Consider the following 27308-nt stretch of genomic DNA (forward strand, 5'->3'; position numbering starts at 1 on the left):
TTGAATACCTCTTTATGCTTATTTTCATTGATTGATTTAGAAGATATTTTCTCCATATGCTCTGCATGTGTCATTTTAATGGAACTCAAAAATGAATTATAGAACAGTGAAACAAAGCTTGTTTGCCTTGAAGCCTGTTAAGGTGCTAACAATGAAATATAAGAGAAGGGACATGCACGTAAGTAACTATAATACAAGATAGAAGGGACTAAATGCTAACAAATCTATAATTAATTGGTCATAATGTTTTTGTTTAGAGAATTTCAGAAGATATTGCATATGCAGAAATGGCAGAAAGTTTATGATTCTCTCTCTTCTTCACTCCACACCCTCTTCTTCCTTCCCTCTTATCCTTCTTTGTAACATTTTTAATTTTTTTTCTCTTTTATCATTGCATTTTTGTATATGTGTTTTGTAGACCAGTGTTTGTGTTATGTCCTCTCTGTACCTGAAATTCTCAAAAGGCATATAGAATTGTCTACTTGAAAAAATAGTTATCTTAAAAACTTTCTTCATGAGTGTGTATATAGAGAAATTTCTCCCTGGATTTAAATTAAACATTTACTTGTTTTCAGTATGAAAATATATTTTCAATTTTGTTTTTTCTTTTCTTCTAGATGTTCATTTGGCTGTCTCTTCTGGTTTTCTTGCCAGCTTGTAATTTCTGTAATCTTGTTCCTCCCTCCACCAAAATTTATTTTATTACAGATTTTAGAGGCAGTAGGAGATATAATAAAAAACTCCTTAAAATAAAAATAATATACAGAAATCTGTTGTATTTCGACACACAAAGGAATTAACAGAAAGAAACATCAATAAAACAATTCCATTTACATTCACATAAAGCATAACTACCTAGGGATAAATTTAACCAAGGAGGCAATAGGCCGATATATTAAAAAAGTATCAGAAATTGTTGAAAGGAATAAGAAAGGTACAGATATGGAAAGAGATTTTATGCTGATGGATTAGAAGATTAACAAAATGTTTATATTACCTCAAGCAACATAAAGATACAAAACTATCTCTTTCAAAACGAAAGTGATATTTTTCATGCAAGTGATATTTTGTTGTAGAAATAGAGCATCACTACAAGAGACCTCAAATGGTCAAAACAATCTGAGAAAATAAATAAAAATGTGTAGGTATCATGCTCTGAAACTTTAAACTATACTATAATGCAATAGTGATCAAAACAGGATGATATTAGCCTAAAAACAGATACATAGTTGAGTTATCAGATGCCCTCTATCTGAGAATTGTTTGCTGGTGTAGGCTGGGGTAGGCCTCCAAGTATATCCACATTGGAAATTGGGCCCAGGAACTCAAAAAAATAACAAATGTCCGTTCAATTGAAAATTAAACAACAACAATAACAAAAGCAGCCAAACCCCTCAACCCAGAGGTTGTCTCCATGAAGGTAAGAGAAAAGGAAAATAATTTTATTACTGAATAAGTATTCAACCTGAATGTGATACACATCAACAAACCTACACAGAAACAGAAAGAAATCTTACCTTTTTCTATGTCCAAGGAGCTTATTTCAGGATAAGCAGTAACTTGTCTCAAGGCAGGAGACTTGATAGCATCATTTGTCACAATAGTTCACCCTGACTTTGTTTAGAATGAGGTGACCTTGTAAGTAAGTTGGCTTTATCCAGAGGACAAACAAACTTCTCTTTATCTTTATTTTTCAACTGTATTTTGTTGTGGGAAGAATACTGAATTTATGTTACCTTCTTAACATTGTTGAGTACACTTCTAAAATTTGAGTATAATACTTTATTGTTGACTATAGATACAGTGTTGTATAGCAAATCTCTAGAGACTATTCATGTTTCTCAAGTGAAACTTTATTCAGTTTCCCCCTCCTCCAGCCCTTGGCAACCACTATTCCACTCTTTGATATTATGAATTGATTATTTTAAATACCTCATACAAATGGAGTCTTGGTGGATTTGTTTTTCTATGACTGGCTTATTCACTTAGCATAATGTCTTCAAGACTCATCCATTGTTGCTGCATATTCAGAATTTCCTTTTCTAAGGTTGATTAGTATTACATGTGTTTCTCTATGACAATTTCTTTATCTGTTTCTCTCTAGATAGATATTTTGGTTGTTTTCACATCCTGACTGTTGTGAACAGTGTTACAATGAATAAGGGAGTGAAGCAATTGTTTTAGGATCCTGATTTCAATATTTTAGGATAAATACCTATAAGATTGCTGGATGTGACAAGAGCTACTTTTGCAACTGGGAGAAAGGTACCCTCCCCACTACCCCTCCACCCCCCCTGGTTAGGCTCCTATCTACCCACAGAAACTGGAAGATAGGGTTGCTATTTCCTTTGATGTTTACATTTCAAGGATATCACCTTCAGGGCTTCAAGAAAGATGGCCTGCCTTACTAAGATCACAAAACACCTGTCTAATCTTCAAAATGATTTATACATGTTTCAGACAGAGGAAAAATTTTCTAATAATATGGTAGAGGACTATTGGTGACTTGGTAATGTATATAGTGTTGTAACATGCATCTGAAGAACTGTGATCTTATATTTCTGAGTCATATACAGTTTTATGAACCAGTGTCACTATACTAAAAATATTTTAAAAATAAATCATTGATAAATAATATTTTAAAAATAATTTAATAATTAACTAAATGGTTAGTTAAATAGTTTAAAAATACTTGCAAGTTAGGTCATTCAAAATATATAATAGATACTACTTTTCTGTAGTAAGTGCACTGACAACAAGGAGAAGGAAATCTGCTTATTTCAAGAAGAGAAAATTCAACTTCTTAGTATTAATTTGTATTTGCTTTTGCAGAGACTACATGTTTTATATGTTTAACTGTTATAGTTTAAAATTGGTGTCTATTTTTCTGAGTTAGCAATTAGCTGTGGTTTGCCTCTGGGCTGGTGTAATAAATTATGTACATTTGTGATAGAATCTAATTTGAAAAGTCATTTGTATTTAATTTTTTTATTCTCATTGTGGTATTTACTATTTTGATGACTTTGAATGTACAATTCATGACATAAAGCACACCCTATTATGCAACCCTCACCATCCTCCCTCTCTAGACTCTTCATCTTTCTCAATAGCACCTGTACCCTTTAAACAGCAGTCTTTATTTCCTCCATACACCCTGACCCTGCAACTACAGTCATTAGTATTTTAACCTACCTATTAAAAACTGCCCATGAAATTTCAATATCCTGCCTATGCACAATAATGAGAATCCTGATTGCCCAGGATTTGAAACACAAGGGTGTTTTCTTGGGAAACTGGCTGAGAAAAGCAACTTTAAAACCCTTGAATGTGGTGCCCCACTTATCTAAGTGATGCTACACTAATTACAAATAATCTAAGTCTGAGCAGTTCCCAGAAATGTCTCATTTGTGCCACTCCATTACTTTGAAACTAATGAAAACCGCTATTCCACTGAAATATTTTTTGCTTATAATTCAGGGATTTTCCTAATGTAGATTGGCATTTCCCATGACCTTTGCTCCAGTGAATCTTTATCTTCCTTCATTGATCTGTTGGATTATTTTGCGAAACACAGCAAACTAAATATCAAACATTCCTTGCTATGTTTTGTTTTATATCTGCTATGGGCATTGGGGAGGGTAACGTGAAAGAATCAGGCAGACAATCTGCTGCAATCAGAGAACCTTATTTAAAACCAAACTCTGGTATCTGATTGCTGTGATGTCTTGAGTAAGACTCTTCACCTTTTTACACCTAATTTCTTCATCTGTAAAACAGGAAAAATTATATTCCTTTCTGAATAAGTGTTGAGAATGCTAAATAAAATAAGACATAAAAGGAAGCACCGTGTAAACTGTCAAAGCAGGTAAGTGATACACTTAACCATATAGTAGGAATTTGGAAAATACTTGTTAAAAGAATGAGCAGATACTGTTTGTATAGTTAAATCTTCTTGCATTCTTGCCTGGTGACACACATTCCTACCTTGGTTCATGATCTCTGTTCTCTGTTCCTTTGGTTCCTGGTCACACCTCTGTCTCCTGGCCTACATCATACTTCGTGTTTATAAACTCCAGCATTCAAAAGTTGGGAGCAATATGGCAGTATCAAAGAATATCTGTTACATCAGCTCTACTTTTTGGAGATTAGGTTCTTCCTAAAAGTTTCTGAAGGTTAGCAATAGCAGTTAGAAATACAGTCAGCCACTGGAACATACACAGTTAAGAAGAATGGGGACCCCCTCCCCAACAGTCATCCCCAGCAGCAACATACTCAGGGATCTCATAAAGTAATAAATGGCTGTGATGTTGAATCAGGCACTGTGACTCCAAATTAAACTGCATTCCATGGCTAGTCCTGAGAGTTCCCTTGAGGGCTACATAGGCAGAGGCTCCTCGGGAGACTTTCCTGTTTAGTGTCAGCTGCACAGGACATATGTAAATGCAGTTACTGTAAGGTATGACCCACTTGTTTAGTGTCATCTTGCACAGGACATATGTAAATTTAGATACTGTAAGGTGTGACCCACTCATAACAAAATAGATGATAGACCCTGGGGGTTCTTGTTACTTGTCTGAGATGTTATTGTGAGCAAATACCTCCCTAAAGATGACCTGGAGGGGAGAAAAATGAGTGTTGAATTGTCAGCATTGTAGAAAACAAATGAAAGAGTTCTAGTGTTTTCTTGGACTGAGAAACAGCCTGAAGAGTCACTCTGTCAGGACATGATAGTCCTTCATCCCACTGTTCCATTTCCCTGTGCAGGGTGCACTTGCCCTGCCAGACTGACCATCACAGGGTAAACCTGTGCTCAAGGCTCTCTAGAGAAAACACATCCACACTTAACTGTGGTACAAGGTAAAGAATTACAATACTGTCTCCATGAGGGAACGTTGTAAGAAGAAGGAATAAATGATATCCGGCCAAGGGAAGATGGAGATTTCATGAGGAAAATGGCTCTTGAAGGATGGTCAGTGTTCATATATGTGGAGAGGGGCATTTCAGGCAGAAGGAATGATTAAAAGGGAAAGAGGGTGATTTATAGCACATTCTGTGTGTGTGCTTCTGACCTGACTCTGGGTTTTACAAGGAGTGGTATAGAACAGGATTTGCTGTCAAATCCTGGAAGATCCAGAATGTCATATGAAGGACAGCAGGGAAATGGAATGAAGATGTGCTGTGTGGGAAAATTGATTTAGTTCTTGTCATCAGTCAGCCATTACAGGTATCTTCATGGCACCCAAAACTTAACTAAAGGCTTTTGCAGCCTTCTTGTTTGTGATATGGGAGACAGCTCTTCTTTCGGTGCTGGAGAACAAGATTTCAGGCTGTTTTTCAAGCATCAGTGGATAGAAAGAATATTTACATGTAAAAAGAGGCTGTTTTTAGGTCAGCCTAATGAATACATGAATTTTCTTTCTTTTTCCATAGGTGGGTAGACCAATTAAATATAATAGCACTTTTAATTTTTCTAGTGTGTACTAATGTCACAGGTGAAGGGTTTTTTTTTTTTTTTTTAATGTCTTTTCATGTGTGCTGACTCTTTATAATTGGAGAAATAAGAGCTGTGCTCTCTTTTCTGACTCTCCCTCTATGGTATCTTATGCTCTCATTTGGCAAGTCTTTATGCATCTAAAATGCTACAAGAAGTGAAATCATAATCAACTCCAATTAGCCATACTGACCGAGCATAGCATCACCATACTTAAATCCATCAGCATGTCTTATGTCTCAGTTTAGTTAGTCATTATGCTATTATTTCTCTATCAGCTTGCCACAGTCATGGCTTGGAAAATTGATTTGAATTTCCCTCTTTTTCCCACAATTAAGAATTCATGACCCTGAATTTTCTAGGATTTTTTTCCCCACTAATATATACCATGAAAGAATTTACAGGAATTCTTCAAAGCTTGGCTTGTCACAGGAGTGCCTAATTCAGAAGAAACTCCACCCTGTCCCCCACAGTATTTCCAAACTGTGCAAAGAATTCTAATGCTTGGAGATATTTTAAACAAGGTTTCCTAAAGTCAATTAAATTTGAGGTCCCCTGTAAATGATCCCTAAGTAAGTTAGTTTCACAATAGGCATCCATGTACGAGAGGCTCTGTGATGTCCCAAAGAAAAAGATAGCTTTTTAACCTAATTTTTTTAATCTGATGTTAATGACCTAATGCTTCTCTAAAATGAGGCCACAATACTGAAATGTAATTTTCAAAATCCTTTTGTAGTAGTTAAAGCTGGACATTATGGATTAATACATTACCATCAGAGGATCTAAATTAATCCAAGAACAAAATAAAAAGTATATATCAAGAACCTTGAGTTGAATAGATATATTAGGACTGTGCATTGAGTTTACCCTGTCTACCTACCAGGATTTATGTGAGAATTAAATTTTTTTTTTATAACTTGATGATCCTTTAAGACCCTGTGTGGCAACAGAGCTACTGATATTATTTTTCTGAATCTAAAGAAACAGAAAAGGGGACTGAAATAATAAGACATTAATTTCTGCCACAGAATGCCAATGCTGCTGACCCGGCGGGGTTATTGCAGAGTGAGATTAATTATGCAGATGTGCCACCCTAGGCTTTGGAGTTGAAGTGCCCTGTTGTAATTCACTGCAGGATCATCCGTGTAGCCAGCATATTGATATGATTATTATTCCACCAAGGTTTTATCCGCCTCTAGACAATTACAGAAACACTTACCAGCATCTCTCATTGACTTCTTATTTAAAATTCTCAGGGCCACAGCAGACATTGAGGCCCTTTTGTTGGAGACAGCCATGGATCAATGGCATGAAGCAACGTGGGATTTTTTCAGGACATGACAGATACTGAGATGGTTTGCTAAGCAAAAGAGAAGTATTCAGAATCCAGAAGAAAATAGTGTTGCTGTAGCCCCTGTCTCTAACATGAAGTTTTAAAGTAATGACAGGAGAGTAAGTCTCAAGTGGGGAAGTCATGAGATGTAGTGTCAAGGTCTCTGCATTTGAACATTGGCTTGATCATTATCTATAAACGTGGAGGCATCACAACTGTAAAGTGAAATTGATACTAAATACCAAACACCCCTCTATCTTCGGCAGTTTAAACAAATATATTATGTGTGCAGGGGGAAAAGAGCAGAACTTAGTGAGTGATGGTGTTTTTAAAATATTTTGTTGTGCTAACAAGAAAGTCTTCTATTGTTTAACTGGCAGTGTTGGCAAAATCGAACATGCTTTTTATGGCCCCATTGCTTGGGTAATGTCCTATTAACTCCTATCATCACGAGTATTGCTACCTGGGGCAGAACGTGGTAACCATGCGTTGATATGATTAGCAGCTCCAAGGAGTGTATGTCCTTGAAATGATGTGAACAATAAAATTCTTATCTCTAATCCATAGTATTCCTAGTACATAGTTTTAGGAAGTCCATGACTATAAGATAATCAGAATTTTTAACAAGGTTTCTCTCCATGCTCAGTGGTAAAAAGTAAGACTTGTTTTCTTTTAATTTTGTCCTAAACACTTTTTTTTTTTTCTTTTCGTGTATGCATGACTGAATTTCAGAGTGTTATCTGTCTTCAGAGTCCTCGGGCAATGCTTTCTAATTCAAGGATTCTTTCCCACCATAACACCCCCCCATAGACACTGAAATGCAAATAATTATTTCCTTATAGTGTGCTCATAGTGCACTGTTTGAGTTGATTTCTAAATTTAATAATTTCAGGAGAAAGTACAGTTAAACTACTTTGTACAGCTAAAGAACTGGTAACAATAATTATCTTGGGCATTTCATGCATGTCAACTCATAATCTCTCAACAAATGTAAGGAGTAGCTGCTATTCTTCCCATTTTTAAGTTGAGCAAAACTAAGGCACAAACAGGTTACCTTTCTGATATTCTACACGTATTAATCAAGTTGCAGAAGCAGGGATTGGTACATTTAGCTGATGAATAGGCCTTAACTACAAGATTTTAAGTAGTAATATGCAAGCAGGAGATGCCTACTGGACTGTGAATTCTCTATGCTGGGGACGTGTTAAAAATCCATTTTATCCTTTCACATTTAGCACAGAGGGACCACATGGTAGGTGCTTATTTGCTGTTTAATAGCTTTGCCTTGGAAAAATGACTCCCCCACACAAAAAGAAGTATAAGGTACAGCAAAAAAAATGCCCTGCTTGTACTCCATCAGTATATTTTTAGTGTCTACCTTGGATTTTGTGCCCAATTTTCTTGACAAAGCATTTAAAAACCTCATATTAAGCACCACTGAGTACCTCTCTGTAGGGACACTTTTTTTTTTTTCCCCTGAGTTGCTGTATGGTAAAGATAAGACATGTTGAAATTAGGGTGCCTTGAGTTTTTAGTGATTTATGGATGAGTAGATAATAGCACTATAACATTCTAGTACATTCTTTTCTGATGAAAGGAGGATTGCATGGTCACTTTATTGGCAGTAAAGTCACCAAATGTCAGGTGCATATGTAAAGAACTATGATTAAAGCCCATACACACTTCCTGCCATTAGAGTAATATGATGAACTGAAGTCACATTTCAGACAAGGAGACTGCTGGGTGCACGTTACCATCTGTTAGGATGATCCAAAAATCAGTGAAAGAAGTTTTAGAATTTTCTCAACAAGGACACAGACTAACACTATCTCAGTGTCCCTAAGGGGATTATTCTTTAACACTTTTGAAACAGAGATTGGATATTTTTCTTTAAGATTGCCGACTTTTGGCTGATGTGGATTCCCAGGAAACCTTGGAATAGGCTCTTTGTGTTTCTGGGGCAAGACTGAGGATGGGACTGGAGAAGATGCTTAATGGGCATGTTCTCCAGTATACAGAATGCCTGAAGGCCGAGCCTATTCTGAAATCCCAGTGCTCACTAACAGTGAGTGCTGTCTTGTGTCTGTTTGGTATATGATCAGTCTTCTGTGAAAATTTTGATTTAACTATTAACTTTAAACTTCCTGAAAAAAAAAAAACTGGCTATGAAAACTTAAGGCACAGGACAATGCAATGCATAGGCAAAAGCCTCACAGTCCAGGAGTCAAGTCTAGGACCCAGACTACCTCTCCTATTTCTATGTATAATAGAGAACAAGGAATTCCTGTGTGCTTCAAGGTATATTTCAGTAGCCAAGGTCTGCCTCTAGGTCCAGGGAGGAAGACAGGTGAGGCTCTGGTTTGATGGGTGATGATTTGCAAACCATTATTTTTCTGAAAGACATCAGGGGTGGGGGTGGTGCAGGAAAGTGGTTAGTGAAAGAACAACTGACTGTTACGAGATGAAAGATGGCTTCAAGCCATTCCAGTTTCCTTTCTGAAGACAGGTTCACTTATTAGGCAGTGAAACTGGAATGAGGCAGAACTCACAGTGACATTTTTTCCACCCACCCTGGAGGAGACTATTTCCTCTGGGTGACCCTTCCCCTCGCTGAATAATCTCATGTTCCTGTGAATGCCTTTATTGCATCACACTTTACTGTTTATACGAAGCTAATTGTTCTTTATAGCAGTCTGTGAAGTAAATAGTCATTATTCCTATTTTATTGGTTATCAGGGTCCACAGGGATTCAATAAATCATCTAGGGGCAAGCAGTTAAAAAGTGACCAACAGTGAGCTAGAGCAGACACTGGCTGTGTTCAGAAGACACTCTGTTTCTATCTTGCATAGCCCAATATTTATATCTGGTTCCTTTGCAACAGTGCTAGATTATCTACTGTGGACACAGACTTGGAGCCTTAGTCTTAAAAAAGGAAGACAGGTGTGCGTGTGTGTGTGTGCGTGCGCATGTGCACACATGTGTGTAAAGACAAAGCCTAAATAGAACAAACCAAGGTAGAAATTTCTAAGGGAAAAAGAAGTCCACACACCTTATCAGCATTTTAGAAAAACATGGTTTTCTTCTATTAAGCATCAAGAGGAAATGGAATCAGGAAAGGTGCATAGGTGAGGTGAGACTGAAAAAGTCAGAATTTGCTTCCTTTTCCTCATGGTCTGTACACTTCTCCAGTGGAGATCGGGTGATGTAGAAACACATCCACATCTCAGGAAGAAGGACTGATCTGGGGGATAGTATCTGGGTTCTCTCTTCCCTAATTAGAACTGTTTCCAGTGGAATCCTAAGAGATATAAGAGATATATGTGTAAAAATAGGAGCTCAGGATGACTAAGTTTGCTTTGTGCTATATGATAGAACAGGTCTACCACAATATTTACTTTGTAGATTATCTGATAGATTGAAATGCTGTTGTGTATTATGAATCTCTGTAAAAGTGAGATGTAGCTTGTTACCTTCCTCAACCCATTTGTTCACAAATTTTTTGAAGGAATGCTAGCTTTTCATAGTGTTTTTTTTTTTTTTTGTTATTGTGTTATACTTGACCACCTGCTTGTTCTTTTGTTCACCTTTTCAAAAAATGCATGGTTCACAGTCTCATTTAGCTCCAAAATGATGATTTCCATGATTATAAGAAGTATGTTTATTTCTGTGCACTGCACAGTTTTGATTAAAGTATATTAAATAGGACTCAATAAATACTCTTGATCTGAACAAATTTCGATTCAGCAAACTTAGTCTTTATGGAGAAATCTATGAAAACGTGGCCAATATCTTGTTGCCGTGGCCTTTCTAACAGTGTGGAGATAGTGTCTATCTCTTGAGAGCCTCACAGACAGGATCGTGCTCTTCAGACCATCCCTTTGAATTAGAGAGGTTATTTGTGGCAATGTCATTACAAGATATTTAAGGGGAGAAAATCTCAGATGACTAAGAAGCTTTTTTCTATGCTGAGGAAAGTGATTAATTTCCTAACTTGGAGGTGACTTGATCTTTGTCTATAAGATGAGGTGACTATTTTGTGTCTTTGGTTATAATTTCACCTAATTCTTTCAGATGACATCACATTTTTCCAGTAAGTTGCTCCCTCCTGTGCACTCGTCCAGGCTCTGAAAGACTCTGCCATAGCACCATGGTCTGGTTCTGGGGGGTTGTAAGTCTCATACTGCAAAGCCGCATGAGGACAAGGGTTGTTCTCTGACCCCCCTTCTCTCATATTTGTGGTGTGAATAAGAAGGAATATAAGTATATACACTAGAAATATTCTTCCTGCTAGCCTTGATGATCCCTGAGATAATTTCCTGTCACATTTTCTGTTCGAGTTTAAATTGTGTTCTTGATTTAAAAGCGTTACCATTGTACATAGTGTTACCCTGTCCCTTTTTCTGGTTTCTCCCTGATTTTTGTGTTTGTTTTTACTTCAAGTGAAAGTTTCTTATACTTTTTAGCAAGGGCAAATATATAACTATTAAGTCTACAATATTAAATGTACAAATGCTTTTTATAAAAGCATTTTTATGTAATCATCACCTGAGAAACAGATTACTAGGCCCTAGAAGTCTTATTCTTGCTCCATCCTTCAGTATCAGGAAATGTAATCCAGGTTCTGATTTGAAATAGCAAATCAGAACATGCTTACTTTTGGCTTCATGATCTCTCCACCCCTACATATCTTTCCATTTCAATAAAACAAAACGAAAATAAAGGGCGGCTTATTTCATAATGAAACCAATGTCACATTAGTAGAGTATTTTATAATTACATAGACTCCTTCTGTGTGGGACATGATTTATCCTATGATTTCTCTATGAGGTAGACAGGACAGAACATTTTACTTTCATTTCAAAATGAGGGATTTGAGCACTAAGGAATGAAACATGCTAGACCATCATTTTTTCCCCTAAGTTTAAGTGTATTGTAGAGTGTATTGCGGAATTATTATATAACCTTACTAGAGACCAAACTTTCAGTCTTCTCTGAAATATTTGGGCAACAGGGCACTAAACTTGGATTTAAGACACTCAAAAAATAGGAAAGGGTAAGATTTTGTCAAATGGTCAGTAGTCAGCTTGAACCAAGTAATTTGAGCCCTTTATAAATGATGTTAACAGTAGCTAACAATTGTCTGCTGTTCCAGTGTCTCAAGTGTTTTACATATATTCTCTCTTTTAACAAGAAATAATGATAGTGTTTGCTGAAAGCTACTTATGTTCCTGGACAAGGCTAAGTACTCTACAGGAATATCAAGTACACTCACTAAACAGATGAGGTAGGTTACTAGTCTCTATCTCCTCTATTCAGAACTCTCCTCAGTATTCCTCAGTATAGAATACTCAGTGGTCAGGTCATCCTTAGGGAGAGGATACAGTGGAAAACTTTGTTCTCATTAAGAAGTGTTTACCAACGTCTAGTACACAGTTTGAAGTTATCAAGATTGCAAACAGGTTATAACACTACCTAAGAGGGCGCTGTGAATATCCCTCTCCTCTTCTCGCAGGTGGTCTAAGATCATGTAGTCAAACTTAGAATTTCAAGTTCATTGCTCTTTTTAAGGTGCCCTTTTACTTTCATCTCATAGAAAACCTAGTTCTAGTTCTTGTGAGGGATGAGACTTGATATTTTTTCTCTCACCCTACAGAGCATGTGTCTATTCAACATATTAGAGAACAAAGAGGAATCAGTCTGCTCACATTCTATTCCAAGCGTCTGTTGATGCAGGGTTGTGGTATATTATATTATATATGTCCTCTCCAAGTTCCAAACACTTTGAAGCTATGAAGGAAGAAAGCAGAATGCAGTTTCTAAGAGGAGTGTGTTAATGTTTTCGGAGGTGAACTTTGACTCTGCTATTATAGAGGTTAGCAACACTGGCTTGATCTGCTGAAAGTTGGGAACAGGTCATTGATCTCCCTGTGTGTCTCTACTGCTAGAACATTCAGTAACTAAGGAGAGGACTTTGTTATTTTCAAAGTAAATGTTGAAAATAGAAACCATATGTAGGTTAAAATCACTTTCATTTATTTAAACTGTCTAACAGGATTCACGGATCATTTGTGGAGTTTTTAAAATGAAAAAAAAATCAAGCTACTTAAAATATATTTTTAATTAACATCCAATAGATTGACTTTTTCTGAGTTGCAACTTCATAAATTTTAACTCATATACGGACTCACTTCACCACTCACAGAACTGTCCTAACCCTTAAACAGCTTCCTGTGCTAACCCATGTCAGCTATATCCTCCTCCTACACATCCTGGTCTGTTCTCTGCTGCTCTGGTTTTATCCTTTTGGGTTTGTCATTTCACTGGAATTGGACATTCGTTGGCCTTTTTGACATCAACATTTTTTCACTCAATGTAATAACTTTGGAATTCATCCAAGTTGTGCTTATCATCAGCCCCTTGCTTTTTTTTTTTTTGGTGAAAAGTATTTTATATTTTGTATGTAACAGAGTTTGTTTATCCATTTGTTTTGTTGAGTGAGGTACATTTGAGTTCTTTCTGTTTTTGGCAATGAATCAGAGGACTGCTATAAATATTCAAATATAGGTTTTTGTTCCTTTCTTTTGTTTAATACCTAGTAGTGAGAGTGCTGTTCTAAGTGTGTTTAACTTCACAAGAAAGTGCCACATTGTTTTCCAGAGAGACAGTGTTGTTTTCCGGTTCTAGCATGTGAAGACTAGATGCTCTGTGTTCTCTTCAGAATACTGGTCTTGCCAGTACTTCTTACTTTAGTTATTTTGTAAGTTGTACAGAAAGATCTAATTTTGTGGCTTTCATTTTACTTATGACTAATGGTGTTAGACATCTTTTCATTATATGTTTTTCAGTTTAAAATTATTTGATCTCTACTCTTCATTTCCCTTAGTTTGTTTGTTTGTTTCACTGTTCTCTACCTTAGGTCAAGTATTTATTGAATTTTAAAACTATTTGTTTCAGATCTATTGCTTCACACCCTCATGCAAGTGTATATCACACTGCACCGATCACCAAATAATACTATAGTATACCACAACCACCATTATAAAATTACTTTCTTCTACCCTTTCCTCTCACCCCCTACCCCCTTCTCTTCCTGTAACTACTATTTGGCTGTCGGAGTCAAAGAGTTATCTTTTTTAGTTTTTCTAGTTCATTTGTTTTGCTACCTTATATTCCACTCATGAAAGAAATTATTCAGTTTTTTTTTCTGACTAAGTAATTAGTTTGATGAATGCATAGCTTTTCTTGGCTCTTTTTTATAATGAGGATATGATTTAATCTTATAGTTTACAGTAATTATTCTGAAAACTAATAAATATCTTATTTTTAAAAGTTGTATTATTTTTCAACTGTTGGAATCAAATCCTCAAAGACATCACTAAGGTCAATGTCAGAGAACTCACCACCTATATTTTCCTTAATGTATTCTATGGGTTTTGATCTTACATTCAAATCTTTGATCAATTTTGAACTCCTAGGCTTGCTATTAGTGGTTTGGTTTGATTCTTTCACATATGAAAACTCTGTTCTGTGGGTCTGCTAACCCTAGGTGGCTCCATTTTAAGAGCCCAACCCTATGAGGCACCTTTCACATCAATTAAGAGCATAAAGCTAGATCACCCTGGGAAGGGTCTGCATCACGAGGTATGACCAGGAACACCTGGAGGGCTGAGGACAGATACATAAACTTACTCCTGACTTATACATCATGAGGTATAACTGGGAACGCCTGGGGGTCATTGACTGATAACGAAGGACCCCACAAGCTGACCAGTGCTGCATGCCTTATTGATAAGATTGAAATCCTGACTGGAGAGTCCGGGCTGTTCCGCATATCATACTATCAGCAGATGCACAGTTCCACCTTTCCCCCAGCTTTTTCTAATTTTCCCTTTCATTTTTTGCTTCCTCACATGATTAACTGATAATGGTTTATCAATAAAAAGGCCAAAATCTTGCTCTTCGGCAGCATCCTGCATTATGTAGCTGGGTCCACGACTCCTGTTTCTTTGTCAGTGTGGTGATGCCTGATGCAACACTGTTCTCAGCACCATTGATTGAACACCTTCTTTACTCTATTTTGTGAATGATACTTGCTGTGTATTTGTCAAATATGACCTTTATTATGTCCTAATGTTTTCCTTCTATGTTCATTTTGCTGAGAATTTTCATTGTAAATAAGCGTTCAATTTTATCAAATGATTTTTCCATACTGTTAAAATGGTTGTAAGTTTTTAAATCTTTCATTTTGATATGGTATATCAAGTTAATTGATTTGTATAGGTCAAAACATCCTTGCATTTACAGTAGAAATCCTACTTGATTACTGTGTATGACCTTTTTATAAGAGATTATAGAGTTTATGTGAAATTACAAAAGACCCCACTTGCCAAAATTATTACAATAAAAATAGACAAGTGGAGTTATCATTTTGCCAATTTTTGTTGAGAATTTTTGCATCTATATTGGTTTATATCTTTCTTTATTGTAATATGCATGTTTTTATTCTGTGAATAGAAAATATACTTTGTGTCCTTTTAAATTTGGTAAGGTTTGCTTTATGGTACATAATACAGACTATCTTGGTAGATATTCCATGTGTACTTGAAAGGAATATGTTGTTACATAATTTTTAGAGTCTTCAAACCCTTTTATTATATACAAGTTTACAATTGTATTCCCTGAAAAAGATAGCATAGCAAAACAATTCCTTCACTTTACTTAGAAAAAGAACCTTTGTCATTTTGCATGAATTTTTGTTTTCAAATAAATACTGGATTCAGAAGAGCTCTGTACAAAGCTTTTTATAATTCACGAAACTAAGTGAGATAAAATGATATGAAAATAATTGGTTTCTTAATAATTAGTATGAATTTTCCTGTGAAATGGGATAGTGACTTGTGTCCTACACAAAGCTCTTTTGTCATATGTTGGGTGGGCATTGATCCAAAACTTGCTCAAACTTTATCAGTAAATTAGAGAAGAGTAAAGGAAGGATCTGGATGGGATCAGGACTCATAGAAGAAATTTGGCTGCTGTGCTAATCCCACATCAGAAAGGCTATCTATGCCATATGCCTTAATGGCCAAATTTTGGGTAGGCATTATGTTTGAGGTGGCAGATTATAGCAAATAGCAGCTTCAACTATATTAAAGCAGATGATCTAAGTTTTGTGGTTGTAGAAGATGCATAGTGCAAAACCTTATGGCAAAATGTGGATTCCTAGAAATGAAATCTGTCAAACACTGTTTTGGAAGTCCAGATCCCATCTAGATTGGTGGGATTCACAGATTGGCTTTGACCTGAGTATGAATATGTATATGGAATCCAGAAACTAATAGAGAAATGTAGTTCTGTGGCCTCGTGAACTGCTGCTGTACGCAAGGAAATCTGAAAAAAATGGTGATTCAGATTTAACACCACCCTTGAGCATCTTGTGACTGCTGGCCCAGTGAAAGAATCCTTTGGTCAAGGGCTGACTCAGAGATGAGAAGATCCTGAAGCTTAGTGAGCGTAAAGAATGCAGACAATACAAAGATGACTATGTTAAGAGGTAGCTATCATCTTGCTAAGTATATGTTAGTCAACATCAGTCTCAATTGTTGATAACACTAAACTAAGTATGTATTTGGAAGTACATGCTGGATGATCTAGCCATCCTAGCTGATATATTGGGAATCAATGGCATAAAGTATGAGAGATGTGGCAACACATAGGAGGGGAAGTATGAGCATGGTCATACAGTAAATAAAACAAATAATGCAGCAAAAGCAGACTCAGAATTTATTATATGTATGTTCCAATCATCTGCTTCAAGGGCAGAGTCTATTAAACCTCATCAAAATAATCTAAAGCTTGGTTATAAATCAAACCATGAGAAATCAAGCATTATTAGGCAGCTTCCTTTGCTTTCTGATATTTTATGCATCTCTGAAAAGATCAGTGTCCCCTCCCCCCATGAAACAAGCACTAAAAGGGTAGTTCAAGTGGCAATAATAATATTTTGAGACAGAATGAAGGATGATGTTAAATGAATCAGTCTTCTCTGCAACGTTTCAGACCAGCCAACCGCCTCCCGCTCACCTGGGTTCCTTTAGTCTGTCAAAACCAGTCTGAACAGTCATATTTTCTTTCTAATTCATCACCAGGCAGGGCTGACCCTGGATTTGTGTTCACATGTAGGTTATCTTTAGATTAGCTTTACCTTGGTGCTCTGACTCCTTGTTGCCCCTGACATAATCCAGTTACTCATGGGAATATCAATTAAGGCCCTCAATCACACTAATTAGAAAGTACTCTAAGTGTTGCCTCAAGAATTCAGCAGCTTACATGCAGGCAAATTGGGAAAAATCTAGTGGTATAAGTTATTTTTTTTAATAGTCAAAAACAACTTAGGAGTCTAGAGTGCTTTAGCATGGGCTTGAAATTGCTACGCCCTGAATCTATAATAAATATCTACGTGCTCTCTGTTCACAAGGATTAATGTTGAATTATTAATTACTTTTATTAATGACTTATATAGTGGCATGCTGATCATGTTTATAGATGATAGGAGAGCTAGGGGGATAGCAATTATTATGATGGCAGATTCAGGAGTTAAATGATTTCAAGACAAGATTTAGTGGCAATCCATTCAGCACAAGCCTGGAAGAATGATCTTCATAAGTCATGGCTTGATGATCATATCACTCCTCTAATCGAAAGCCTTCAGTGATTCCTTATTTGTTGTTTTTACTTAATTCCAAGCCCTCAGTCTGTTAGGCCTATTCTGATCATAACACTCCTTGCTTTCTAACAAAACCTATTTCTTTTCTTTATATGCTGTATTTCAGCCGATTGCAGACATTTATAATCTCTTTCCTATTTATAGTTTATGCTTTTGGTATTTTAGCATCTTTCTCCACCATGTTTCTTTTCCTTATGCTTTCCTCCTACCTAAATTCATAATTTCCAAGCTAGTTATTGCTCAGTTTAAAAGCTACCTCTTAAAGAAAATAAATGGAAAAAAAAAAAAAAACTACGTGTGCTGATGCTTCTTTGATTGCCTTGGCTGGCGTAATCTCTCTTTTTTGTGAAACTTCAATAACACTTACCTGTTCCTTTCTGACTATTTTTTTTTATCACTGTTTACTTTCTATTGCAGTCTTTTTTTATTGGTACACACTTCAAATCTCTTCTAGATTCTACCTAGTGCTAGAGTTTTTGTGTCTGATAAATCTTTTCATATCCTGGTGTTTCTGCATGTATATTATTCATAGTTGGTGATGTTGAAGTTGTATTTGGTTTATTTCCTTTACTAGGGAAAAAGGCAGCCTTTAAAGGAAAACCCCATCTTGCTCATCAGAGCCCTGTGCAGTTATATCATAGTGACTTGTAAACAGAAAGCACTCAACACATGCCTTACTGGATGAATGAATAACTGATGGAGAGAAGAGTTTCCTTAAGGCAACAGTATATGAAATGGAAGGGAATGGTGTTAGAAAGGCCAAGACATTTAATCTCAGATCAAGTGGTTGTTTAATATATAGTGAACTGACCTGTGATTTGTGTACAGTCGTTAAGGAGGAAGTATAATATGAACTAGAAGCGTTGATGTTATGTGGTCAAGAGAGTGACAGTCACTGGAAATTCGTATTTCCTTTAAAGTGGTTGCACACTCTGTATTGCATAGCAGTACCAGTATAGAGCATGCAGATTATACTTTTGTTTCAGTTAGTAGTTTTAAAAGTACCACCTTTTAAAATGCTGTCATAAGGTCACCCCATTTACCAAATGCCCAATTGCTCCTTTTAGTCTGGTTAGATCCCTTTGACTGAAACATGTGGTGCAAATGTTGGACAATGGGCTTGTGCATGAGCCAGATATGGGTATAAATCTCATTTCAGTTACCAAAGGTAGGATCTGAATAAATGATTAAGACCTCAGTAAGCACCCATATCCATTTCTTGTATCCAAAAAAGAAAAGCCTTGCATATACACTATCTCAGCAATATTCAGGTTTCAGTTTTTAGTACCTTGCAGATATTTTATCAGATCCAATTAAGAATAGGTTTGTAGGAAAAGAAACATTTCATAGAGTTTGGTAAATCTCCAGTCCTCTCTATCAAAGTTCACACAGCCAAGTGTAAGGCCATGACTCTTGCTGGTGGCATTTTCAGTTGGTTATCCACAGGAAAACTTAAAGATCACAGAAATCTGACTCCAGCTTGATCGTTTGTGCTTCTAGTAAGAGGAGGGGAGTGAACACTAGGTCATGAGGTTTATGTATTTCCTTAGCTGTTAATTCAGCGTATGGTGCCCTGAAGACCAAGTCTGAATTCAGGACTTCTAGACTTCCTATGCATTATTAAGAAGGAGAAAGTGCTTGGACCATAAAATATTTTTGGATGAGAATATAGCAAGCAAATTAAAGGAAGTTGAGAAGGTCAAACTTACCTGCCAGAAATCTGACTCGTTGTGAAAAAAAAAAAAAACCATATATGATTTTTAGTAGGTTGTCATAGTTTATTGATTAAGAGGTGGTCTAAAACCAGGTATTACTGGAGTTTGGTTATTTCGTGCTATTTTCTAACCAAAGCATTTTGGTTATGTTACTTATTTAAACTTATTCAGTTTCTCTGCCTGTAATAAGAGACTTTCAATACAAAATCTTTCTTATTGGTTGGTTCTGACAATTAATCTTGTCAATATTATAAAATTCTTAGAGCAGTTACTCGCCAGTAGTCAGCATGTTTTTGCACTAAGTATTATTTAAGTGCTTGAGAGTAATAAATACTTTCCCTTACATCTGTACTTATATTGACAGGATGGGACTTCTCTGGTGTGTTGTGAGCCTCTGCTTCTATGTGATCCTGCAGAGTGATGCCTCAGGTAAGTGAACGGCTTTTGACAATCTATTAATATGCAACTCCGGCATAGGTTACATGTGTCAACTTTCTATGAAAGTGTCAAGAGAGTTTATTTACTGGTCTTTTCCTGGTGGTACAACAGGTTAAAGCAACACACTATGAAACTCTCCAAAGCCACTGCAGCACAAGTTCGATCCCCAGACAGGGAGCTGACTCACATGGCATGGCAGACCTCTCCTGATCCGCCTGCAGCAGTGTATTTCAGTCAGTCTGCCAGTTCTGTTCCCCACTCTGTCTCTTATGAATCCTCTCACCCATCATACCTCTGGCCTGTACCCCAGTTCTGTAAGAATAAATAAATAAATCTTTAAAAAAAGAGAGACAGTTTGTGGATGGGAAGAGCTGCTGACATCTCTAGTCTCCGTGGAGTTATAATACACGAGGGCCAGTGGTCTAGCATATAAAAATACAGGAATTATCCATCATTTTTACATCCACATACCATAGAATTCTACTGTTCCCCATTCACTTCAAATTCTATGGGAAAAGAAATAACAAGATGGTCATAGGACTCTCAAAATCAATGGTGGAGATGATCTAAGTGATAACAGTTCATCGAAACCTTATAAAAACAAATAATGTTATTTAGAGGAAAGAAAGGACCACCCGAGTCATTTTTTCTAGGATGTTGCCTAAGATGGGGAGCTAGACAAAGACTGATGAGTCTGAAAACTCAAACTCAGTCATCATGGACCTGGATCTTATGAAGTCACAGTTACAAGGACCTTGAAAGGCTATCTTTGTAGGTCTTTTCTTATTTCCAAATTACTGCTCAGAATCTTTCTATAGAATTCTGACTAGTGATCATACAATTATGTCTTTGGACTAATTCTTAGAAAGTTCTGTGCATGTAACTGAAAGTTATCTGTCATTTAAATATGATACATATTTGGTTCAATTGATTGATTTAAACAGAAAAGGCCAAATTCTATGATTTATTAATTTTAATTTAGGGGACTTAAGGCTCTTCATTTATAAAAGGTTCCCATGTATAATTCTCCTGAAGATCATGGCCCATACTTTGAACATCTTTGCTTGAGTGCCTATTCTGTGTGAGAGGCCTTTAAAAATGCTAAAATAGAATCATGTAACTATGCACAGAGTTCTCTAGTGTATACCTTCAACTGTTCTTGCAAGGCATGAAGCTGAGTTCTGCAACAAATCTGGTTATCTTTCCTGGGTGAGTTTCAGTTTTTCTATGCCATTTAAAGTATTTTATTGGAAACCAAAAATAGTGCTAAGGAGGGGTGTAACTAGGACAGAGTACAACACAAAGCTGAGGAAAGTCAAGATAACTTTCAACCTTGTTGGACCCTGGGGCTTCCCCGGGAAGGGATATATTACCACCTCGGCTGATTCAGCTGGGGTGAAGCTGTTCTGCAGCCTCACTCTCTTGAAGGACCTACCTCTTCCCGGCTTGAATGTTCGATTTAATTGGCCAATGCCATGCCGTCCTGGCTTTTAAATATGTTGAACATCATCTCAGACTATAATTTGTTCTTATTTGATTTAGTTCTATGCTTGAATATTATCTGCTTACAGAGGCCTTCCTTACCCATCTTAACTAAAATAGACCTGCCACTCAATCTCTATTCCTTTATCCTGTTTTAGTTTTATTCTCAATGTTCACATTTCTTGACTTTATATTAACTCTTTCTCTTCCTCTTTCCTACCTTTCTTTTCCTTGTTCTCCTCTTCCCTTCCTCCTTGTTTATTTTCCTTCTTCCTTCTTCTCTCCCCATTACCCACTTCTCCCTTCCCTCTCCACCTTTTCCTCCTTCATCTTTCTTCCCCTTTTTGCTCCTGTAGTCCCCTGTCTTCTACTTTGTTTTCTCTTTTTCTCTTACCATGCCTTTCTCCCTAGTTCTGTGCTTCAAAGTTGCCTAACAACAGGAACTTTTACTTTTTGTGTATTACCCAAAGTTTTGGAGGAATGATTGACACATAGATACACAGTACAGTGACTCTCTCTCTTGTAAGTTTATCTATCTATCCACATGTATGTATACACACACACACATGCATAAAGATATCTACATATGTTTGTGTTAGATATCTACATATGTTTTGCACAATCTGGCCAGTCTTAAAATGGAACTTGTTTGGATTTATACCAGTAATCTATCAGTTCCTCCACCTGCAGGAAAAGGAGAGTTGACCATATTAATCTTGCAGAAACGTCTTGAAATCCCAGAAGTTGCTGGGTGCTGGCCCCCTCCACCCCCAACCCAGTGGCCCCTGCAGTTTTGCTTGTTTGAATGACTTTGACTGTAATCCATCCAAGGAGCTCTTCCACCCCCACCCCAAATGTTGCTGGAAAGTGAGCTTTCTACCCAGGAACAGTGACTCATAATTCTGCTGGGGAAGCTGAGTTCTTGAATAAGATAAGTTCTCATACCAGCCTCATTGAGTCACTATGGGGGCAGGAAACATGTTGTAATCCCCTCAGCCCATCTGGCACATATTCATTTGCCTTCCTTATGAAAAGGTATATTGTGTCTGTCAGTGATGCACTTCCTAGTTGGAGGGAGCGGAGCAAAAAAGAAGTGTTGTTGACAAAAATAAAAGGGGCAACTGACTGGGTGACTGGGGGAAAATGGAATCACTCCACATCCTGAGGGTCCAACCAACCTGGAGAGCGTGAAGGTATTCCTCCTGCAGGGATAGGTGCCAGCTGACTTGTTCGTCTCTCACAAGGCTCTTTCATTATTTCAGCTACCCATCTTAGTGGAACTGATGTGAGGATGTAGGAATAATAATAATCTTATGATCCTAAAGCATATTAGATATTATTACACAAAACATTACTGAGAACTTGATCTTGTTCTTGCTGATTTCTTGTGCATCTTATACTGGAAGAGATCCAAGCCTATGTGTGGTGTTTCAAGTGTAGTGAACTGGACTTCAGGCACAGCATTCTAACTTGAGAACATAGTCATTATATGATGCTGTGATTTCCATATTCACTCAGGAATATGGGAACAACATTTTTCATCTGAGATGGTGATAATAAAAATATCACAAAATCCCCTCTACTTTCTCTTAAAAAATTAAAGCCTGAATAGTTACAATAGTAATTAATGTAATTATACATGGTAGTGATGGCAAGCTCTCTTTGCTTAAAAAGCACTTTCAGGCCCTCCCTGGTGGCGCAGCGGGTTAAAGCACTGCACTAAGAAGCTGAAACCACTTCCGCATGAGTTCAATTCCCGCCTGCCCCGGAGGTGACCACATGGCGTGGCAGACCTCTCCTGACCTGCCCGCTGCTCCCCTCAGCAGTGTACTTCGTCAGTCTGCCTGTTCTGCTCCCTACTCTATCTCTGGTGAAGTCTTTCGCCACCCCTGAGTCTCTGGCCTATACCCCAATTCTGTATGTACAAATAAATAAATCTTTTTTTTTTTTTAAAAAAAAGCACTTTAGATTTATATATTGGATATCATTTAACTCTCACATCCAAATTAAGTAGCCAGGCTGTTGTAATTATCATTTCTCTCTCTCTTTTTTATTTTTTTTTTTGTTTTTTTTTAAAGATTTATTTATTCATATAGAGCTGGGGTACAGGCCAGAGATGTGGAGGGTGAGAGGCTTCACCAGAGACAGAGGGGAGAGCAGAACAGGCAGGTCAACGAAGTACACTGCTGAGGGGAGCAGCGGGCGGGTCAGGAGAGGTCTGCCACGCCATGTGGTCACCTCCCGGGCAGGCGGGGATCGAACTCATGCGGAAGTGGCTTTAGATTCTCAGTGCTGTGCTTTAACCCGCTGCGCCACCAAGGAGGGCCCATCTCTCTCTTTTTTTAATATTTTATTTATTTATGCATACAGAAATGGGGTATAGGCCAGAGGTGCAGGGATAGTGAGAGGATTCACCAGAAATAGAGTGGAGAGCAGAACAGGCAGATCGACGAAGTAAACTGCTGAGGGGAGCAGCAAACAAGACAGGAGAAGTCTGCTGTGCCATGTGGGTCACCTCCAGGGTGGGGATTGAACTTTCAATGAAATGGTCATGACTTGGCTTAGCTTTGCATTGCAGTGCTCCAACCCACTGCAGCACCAGGGAGAGTCCTCTTTTTTGTTTTAATATTTATTTATTTATGCATATAAGAGCTGGGATATAGGCCAAGGGTGTTGGGGGTGAGAGGATTCACCAGAGACAGAGTGGGGAGCAGAGCAGGCGGCTCTACTGAAATACACTACTGAGGGGAGCAGCAGAAGAGACAGGAGAGGTCTGCTGTGCCATGTAGGTTAGCTCCCTGTCCAGGGATCAAACTCGTGATGCAGTGGCTCATGATAGTATTGTCTTTAACCCCTGTGCCATTAGGGAACCCTTCCCCCCATTTTTTATAGGCCTACAACATTTTCTATGATTCAGAGATCACACTCTTCAGATGTGTGTTACCACACTACCACCATGGCACCCATGGTCCTCCCACCATAGTCTACTGGGTTCCCCACATCCGCCACAGAGGTTTAAGATCTCAGGACCACAGCGGTTAAATGATTTGCCAGTGTGTATTCAGTTCTTTGGTTATTTAGCGTCCATAAGTACATGATAACATCTCGTACTGCCTTTCATTTTCTGACTTATTTCACCTAGCATATCATCTTAAGACCCATCTGTTTTGTCCCCAAAGATACTATTTCTTCTTTCTAAATAACTGGGTAGTATTCCGTTGTGTATATGTTCCAAAATTTCTTTATCTACTTGTCTGTTGGTGGATACTTAGGTCGGTTCCATGACTTGACTATTGTGCATAATGCTGCTATGAACATAGGAGTACATAAACCTTTTCATATTAGAGTTTGACTATATGAAAAATATATGGAGGGGTTGAGGGGAGGAGGAAAAGAAAGGGGAAGAAAGGACATAGTACATTGGAATGGGAGTTTTGGTAAGGAAGTATGAAAATGTATACCCAACATTATATAGTTATTTAAATGACTGAAAAATCAATAAAATTTGAGAAAACAAACCAAAAAACACTATAATTGATAAGTGGTTAAGTAAATCACCCAAAGTCACACATCTCACACTTAGCGTAAGTGTTACTTCAACTAGTTCTCTACTTCCAAAAGTGCATGTTATTTTTGCTAAATATATTCTCCTTGGTTTCACTAGCATAGAAATAATTTAGAAAGAAGATTAGATCCAAAAGGATCACACGTTTTTCTGTTTAAGAATCACTTAATAACAGGTTCCTGTGCTTTCTAGATAAAGAGTAACTTTACTCCCTTCAATCCCTCCTCTTAAGATGTCTTCTATAAGAGAAAATCACTGTAATATAATTTCAAAACTCAATTTCCCATTTTTGTTTTTTATAGCATTAAAAATTTTCAGTACTAAACTCAAAGTTTTCCCTGCAAAAATTGCAAAAGAAAACTTTAGCTGATCACACATTTCTCTTGGTGTGTTTCATTGGCAGCATGTTAGAAAGTCAAAATGTGAAAACGGTTTTTGGTGTAGAAATAAATATTTGGAATTCATGATTTCAAATTGAGGAGATACTGAGAATGGCACCACATATAACATGGTGAATTTACAAAATATTGTTATATCAAAGTTATTTGCTACACAGACTGATAAAAAGTGAAAACAATGCCTTTTCTTCCCAAGTGCACACACGGAGATGTTTGAAGATAGTGTTTTAATTCAAGACAACAAACAGTTGGCTTTGCTGGGTACACAGCTCGATTTCACACATATTATTATTAACTTCACAGAAAACCCTGTTGATGGAGGGGTTAGAGATCCTTATATGTGTTTCATAGTTTAAGAGATGGAGAGGCACGGCGGGACCTAAGGTAGCAGTGTTCAGCATAAATGACAGAGCGGGATTTTGAATGCTGCCTTGACTCTACATAAATTCTTTTCCTTTATACATAAATTTGTTTTATTTTTCACTGCTTCCCTCTAGCCTTTACTCTGCTAATGGAAATAATATCCCCCCAAATAAAAATATTTTAAAGAAATTTGTAGGTTGGAAGTAATCTTTGGACTCCTTGATAGTGAATTGTGCAAAATTCACTATGCAGAATGAATAAGTGAAAACATTGAGATTTACCCAGGGGCCAAGAGACATTGGTTCCTTTCTGGCTGTTTCACTTTGAGAGTGGTCTAATGATTTTTAACAAAATCACTGAGTTATTGTTTCCTTATGTATAAACTAAATGAACCAAGCAAAGAAGCAATAACAGCAAAACCCTAATTTACCCTCCTTATTTTTTTAATTAATAAGCATTATGATATATTACACACTGTGGACATACATGGTGTACAATCTTCCAATTACCGAGTTGAACTATTTCTATGATGACAAGTGTTTATCTTGCAGTGATTTTACTGCATTCTCAAAATCATATGTTCTATCATTTTTTTTACAAGAGATTCCAGGAAAAATAAAAACGTTCTTATTATAAACATCTTGCGATAAAGCCTGAAAGAAAGAAGAGAAACTAAAAACCAAACAGATGAGAAAGCAGAGAAAGTTACTAATCCTGCAGGGATTTATTTGTGGAAGACTTCTCTGTCAAAGCATGACTCTTCTTTTCTAGAAGAAAATGCAGCTCTTATTTGGAAACAGAGTAGGGCTGTGGAAGTCCACAGATAGGATGAAGGTATTTAAAAAGCAAGCTCGAAATATTGGTTGGGAACAGACTGTGGAGGACAGGAATCCCAACAGGTAAAGAGAATATTTGTGTTTAATGCATTTTTGATATAGTTGACTAGTTCTTTCCTTTTGTTAATTTTCTTCCGTTTGCAAGGATTTATAGTATTTTTAATGTTAGGTAGGATCTTTCAGCTTTTGGTAAAGATACAATTTGTTACTGGCCCCAGTGGTCTCATATTATTTGAATGTGCTTTTGAAAAACCCCATACTCAGATGTACTTGTGACATTCAGTGCTGTCTCTGTTGCTCATGGCTGGTCATCCTGAACACAAATCGTTTCTATGCAATTTAGTCCAAACATTTGGAGAATGTCTGAAGAATACAGTTTCATTTTATTCTTAGACCTAAAGGTCATTAGAATTATAACATTTCACCCTGTTGTCCTTTAAATGCTCCCTTTTGGGGGCAGATATTCTTCGCCCTTTTTTTCTTTTTAAAGCTGCATTTGTATTTCGAAATACACTGATGTTTATTTTTAAGTTACTTATACTTACTAAGGGTGCTTATTCTGTGGCTTTATTGAAAAAAAGATTTGACTACCACAGTTTTTGGACCAGATGTGGACTCTGCAAATATAGACACTAGAACCCCTTTTTTTTTTCTTTCTTTCTTTTTTCTTTTTGTATATCAGTGTTAATTTTCTGTTTAGGAAAATGACCTGGTTCTCCCTCCACATGGGGGTTAGTTAAGAGAACTCAGTATTTTTACGGGAATCCTTGGGTGCATATGGTTACAGATAACTAACTGGCTCAAGAATTTATGCTGCCATTTGAATCACGGTTGCTACTGCCTAGTTCTCTTCCCCTCCCCATAATCTTTTTTTTCTGCCATGTTGAGATGAGGTTTAGAGAACCAGCCCACATCTTGATTAACCTCACTAGCAGACCACTTCTCATTCATTTTTCTTCCACT

General features: G+C 37.0%; 1 protein-coding gene across 2 annotated transcripts in view; it reads left to right on the forward strand.

Moving 5' to 3' along the window:
- IL1RAP (interleukin 1 receptor accessory protein) overlaps positions 1-27308 on the forward strand; it is a 128590-nt gene that overhangs the window by 23318 nt on the left and 77964 nt on the right. For both annotated transcript variants that reach the window (XM_004675100.1, XM_012729980.1), the window contains exon 2: positions 19628-19692. In XM_004675100.1, coding sequence (XP_004675157.1) covers positions 19629-19692 — 64 coding nt within the window. In that variant the 5' untranslated portion in view covers position 19628. The remainder of the gene's footprint in view (positions 1-19627; positions 19693-27308) is intronic.

Source organism: Condylura cristata, unplaced genomic scaffold (genome assembly GCF_000260355.1).
Source record: "Condylura cristata isolate star-nosed mole 26May11 unplaced genomic scaffold, ConCri1.0 scaffold00003, whole genome shotgun sequence".
Lineage (NCBI taxonomy): Eukaryota > Metazoa > Chordata > Mammalia > Eulipotyphla > Talpidae > Condylura > Condylura cristata.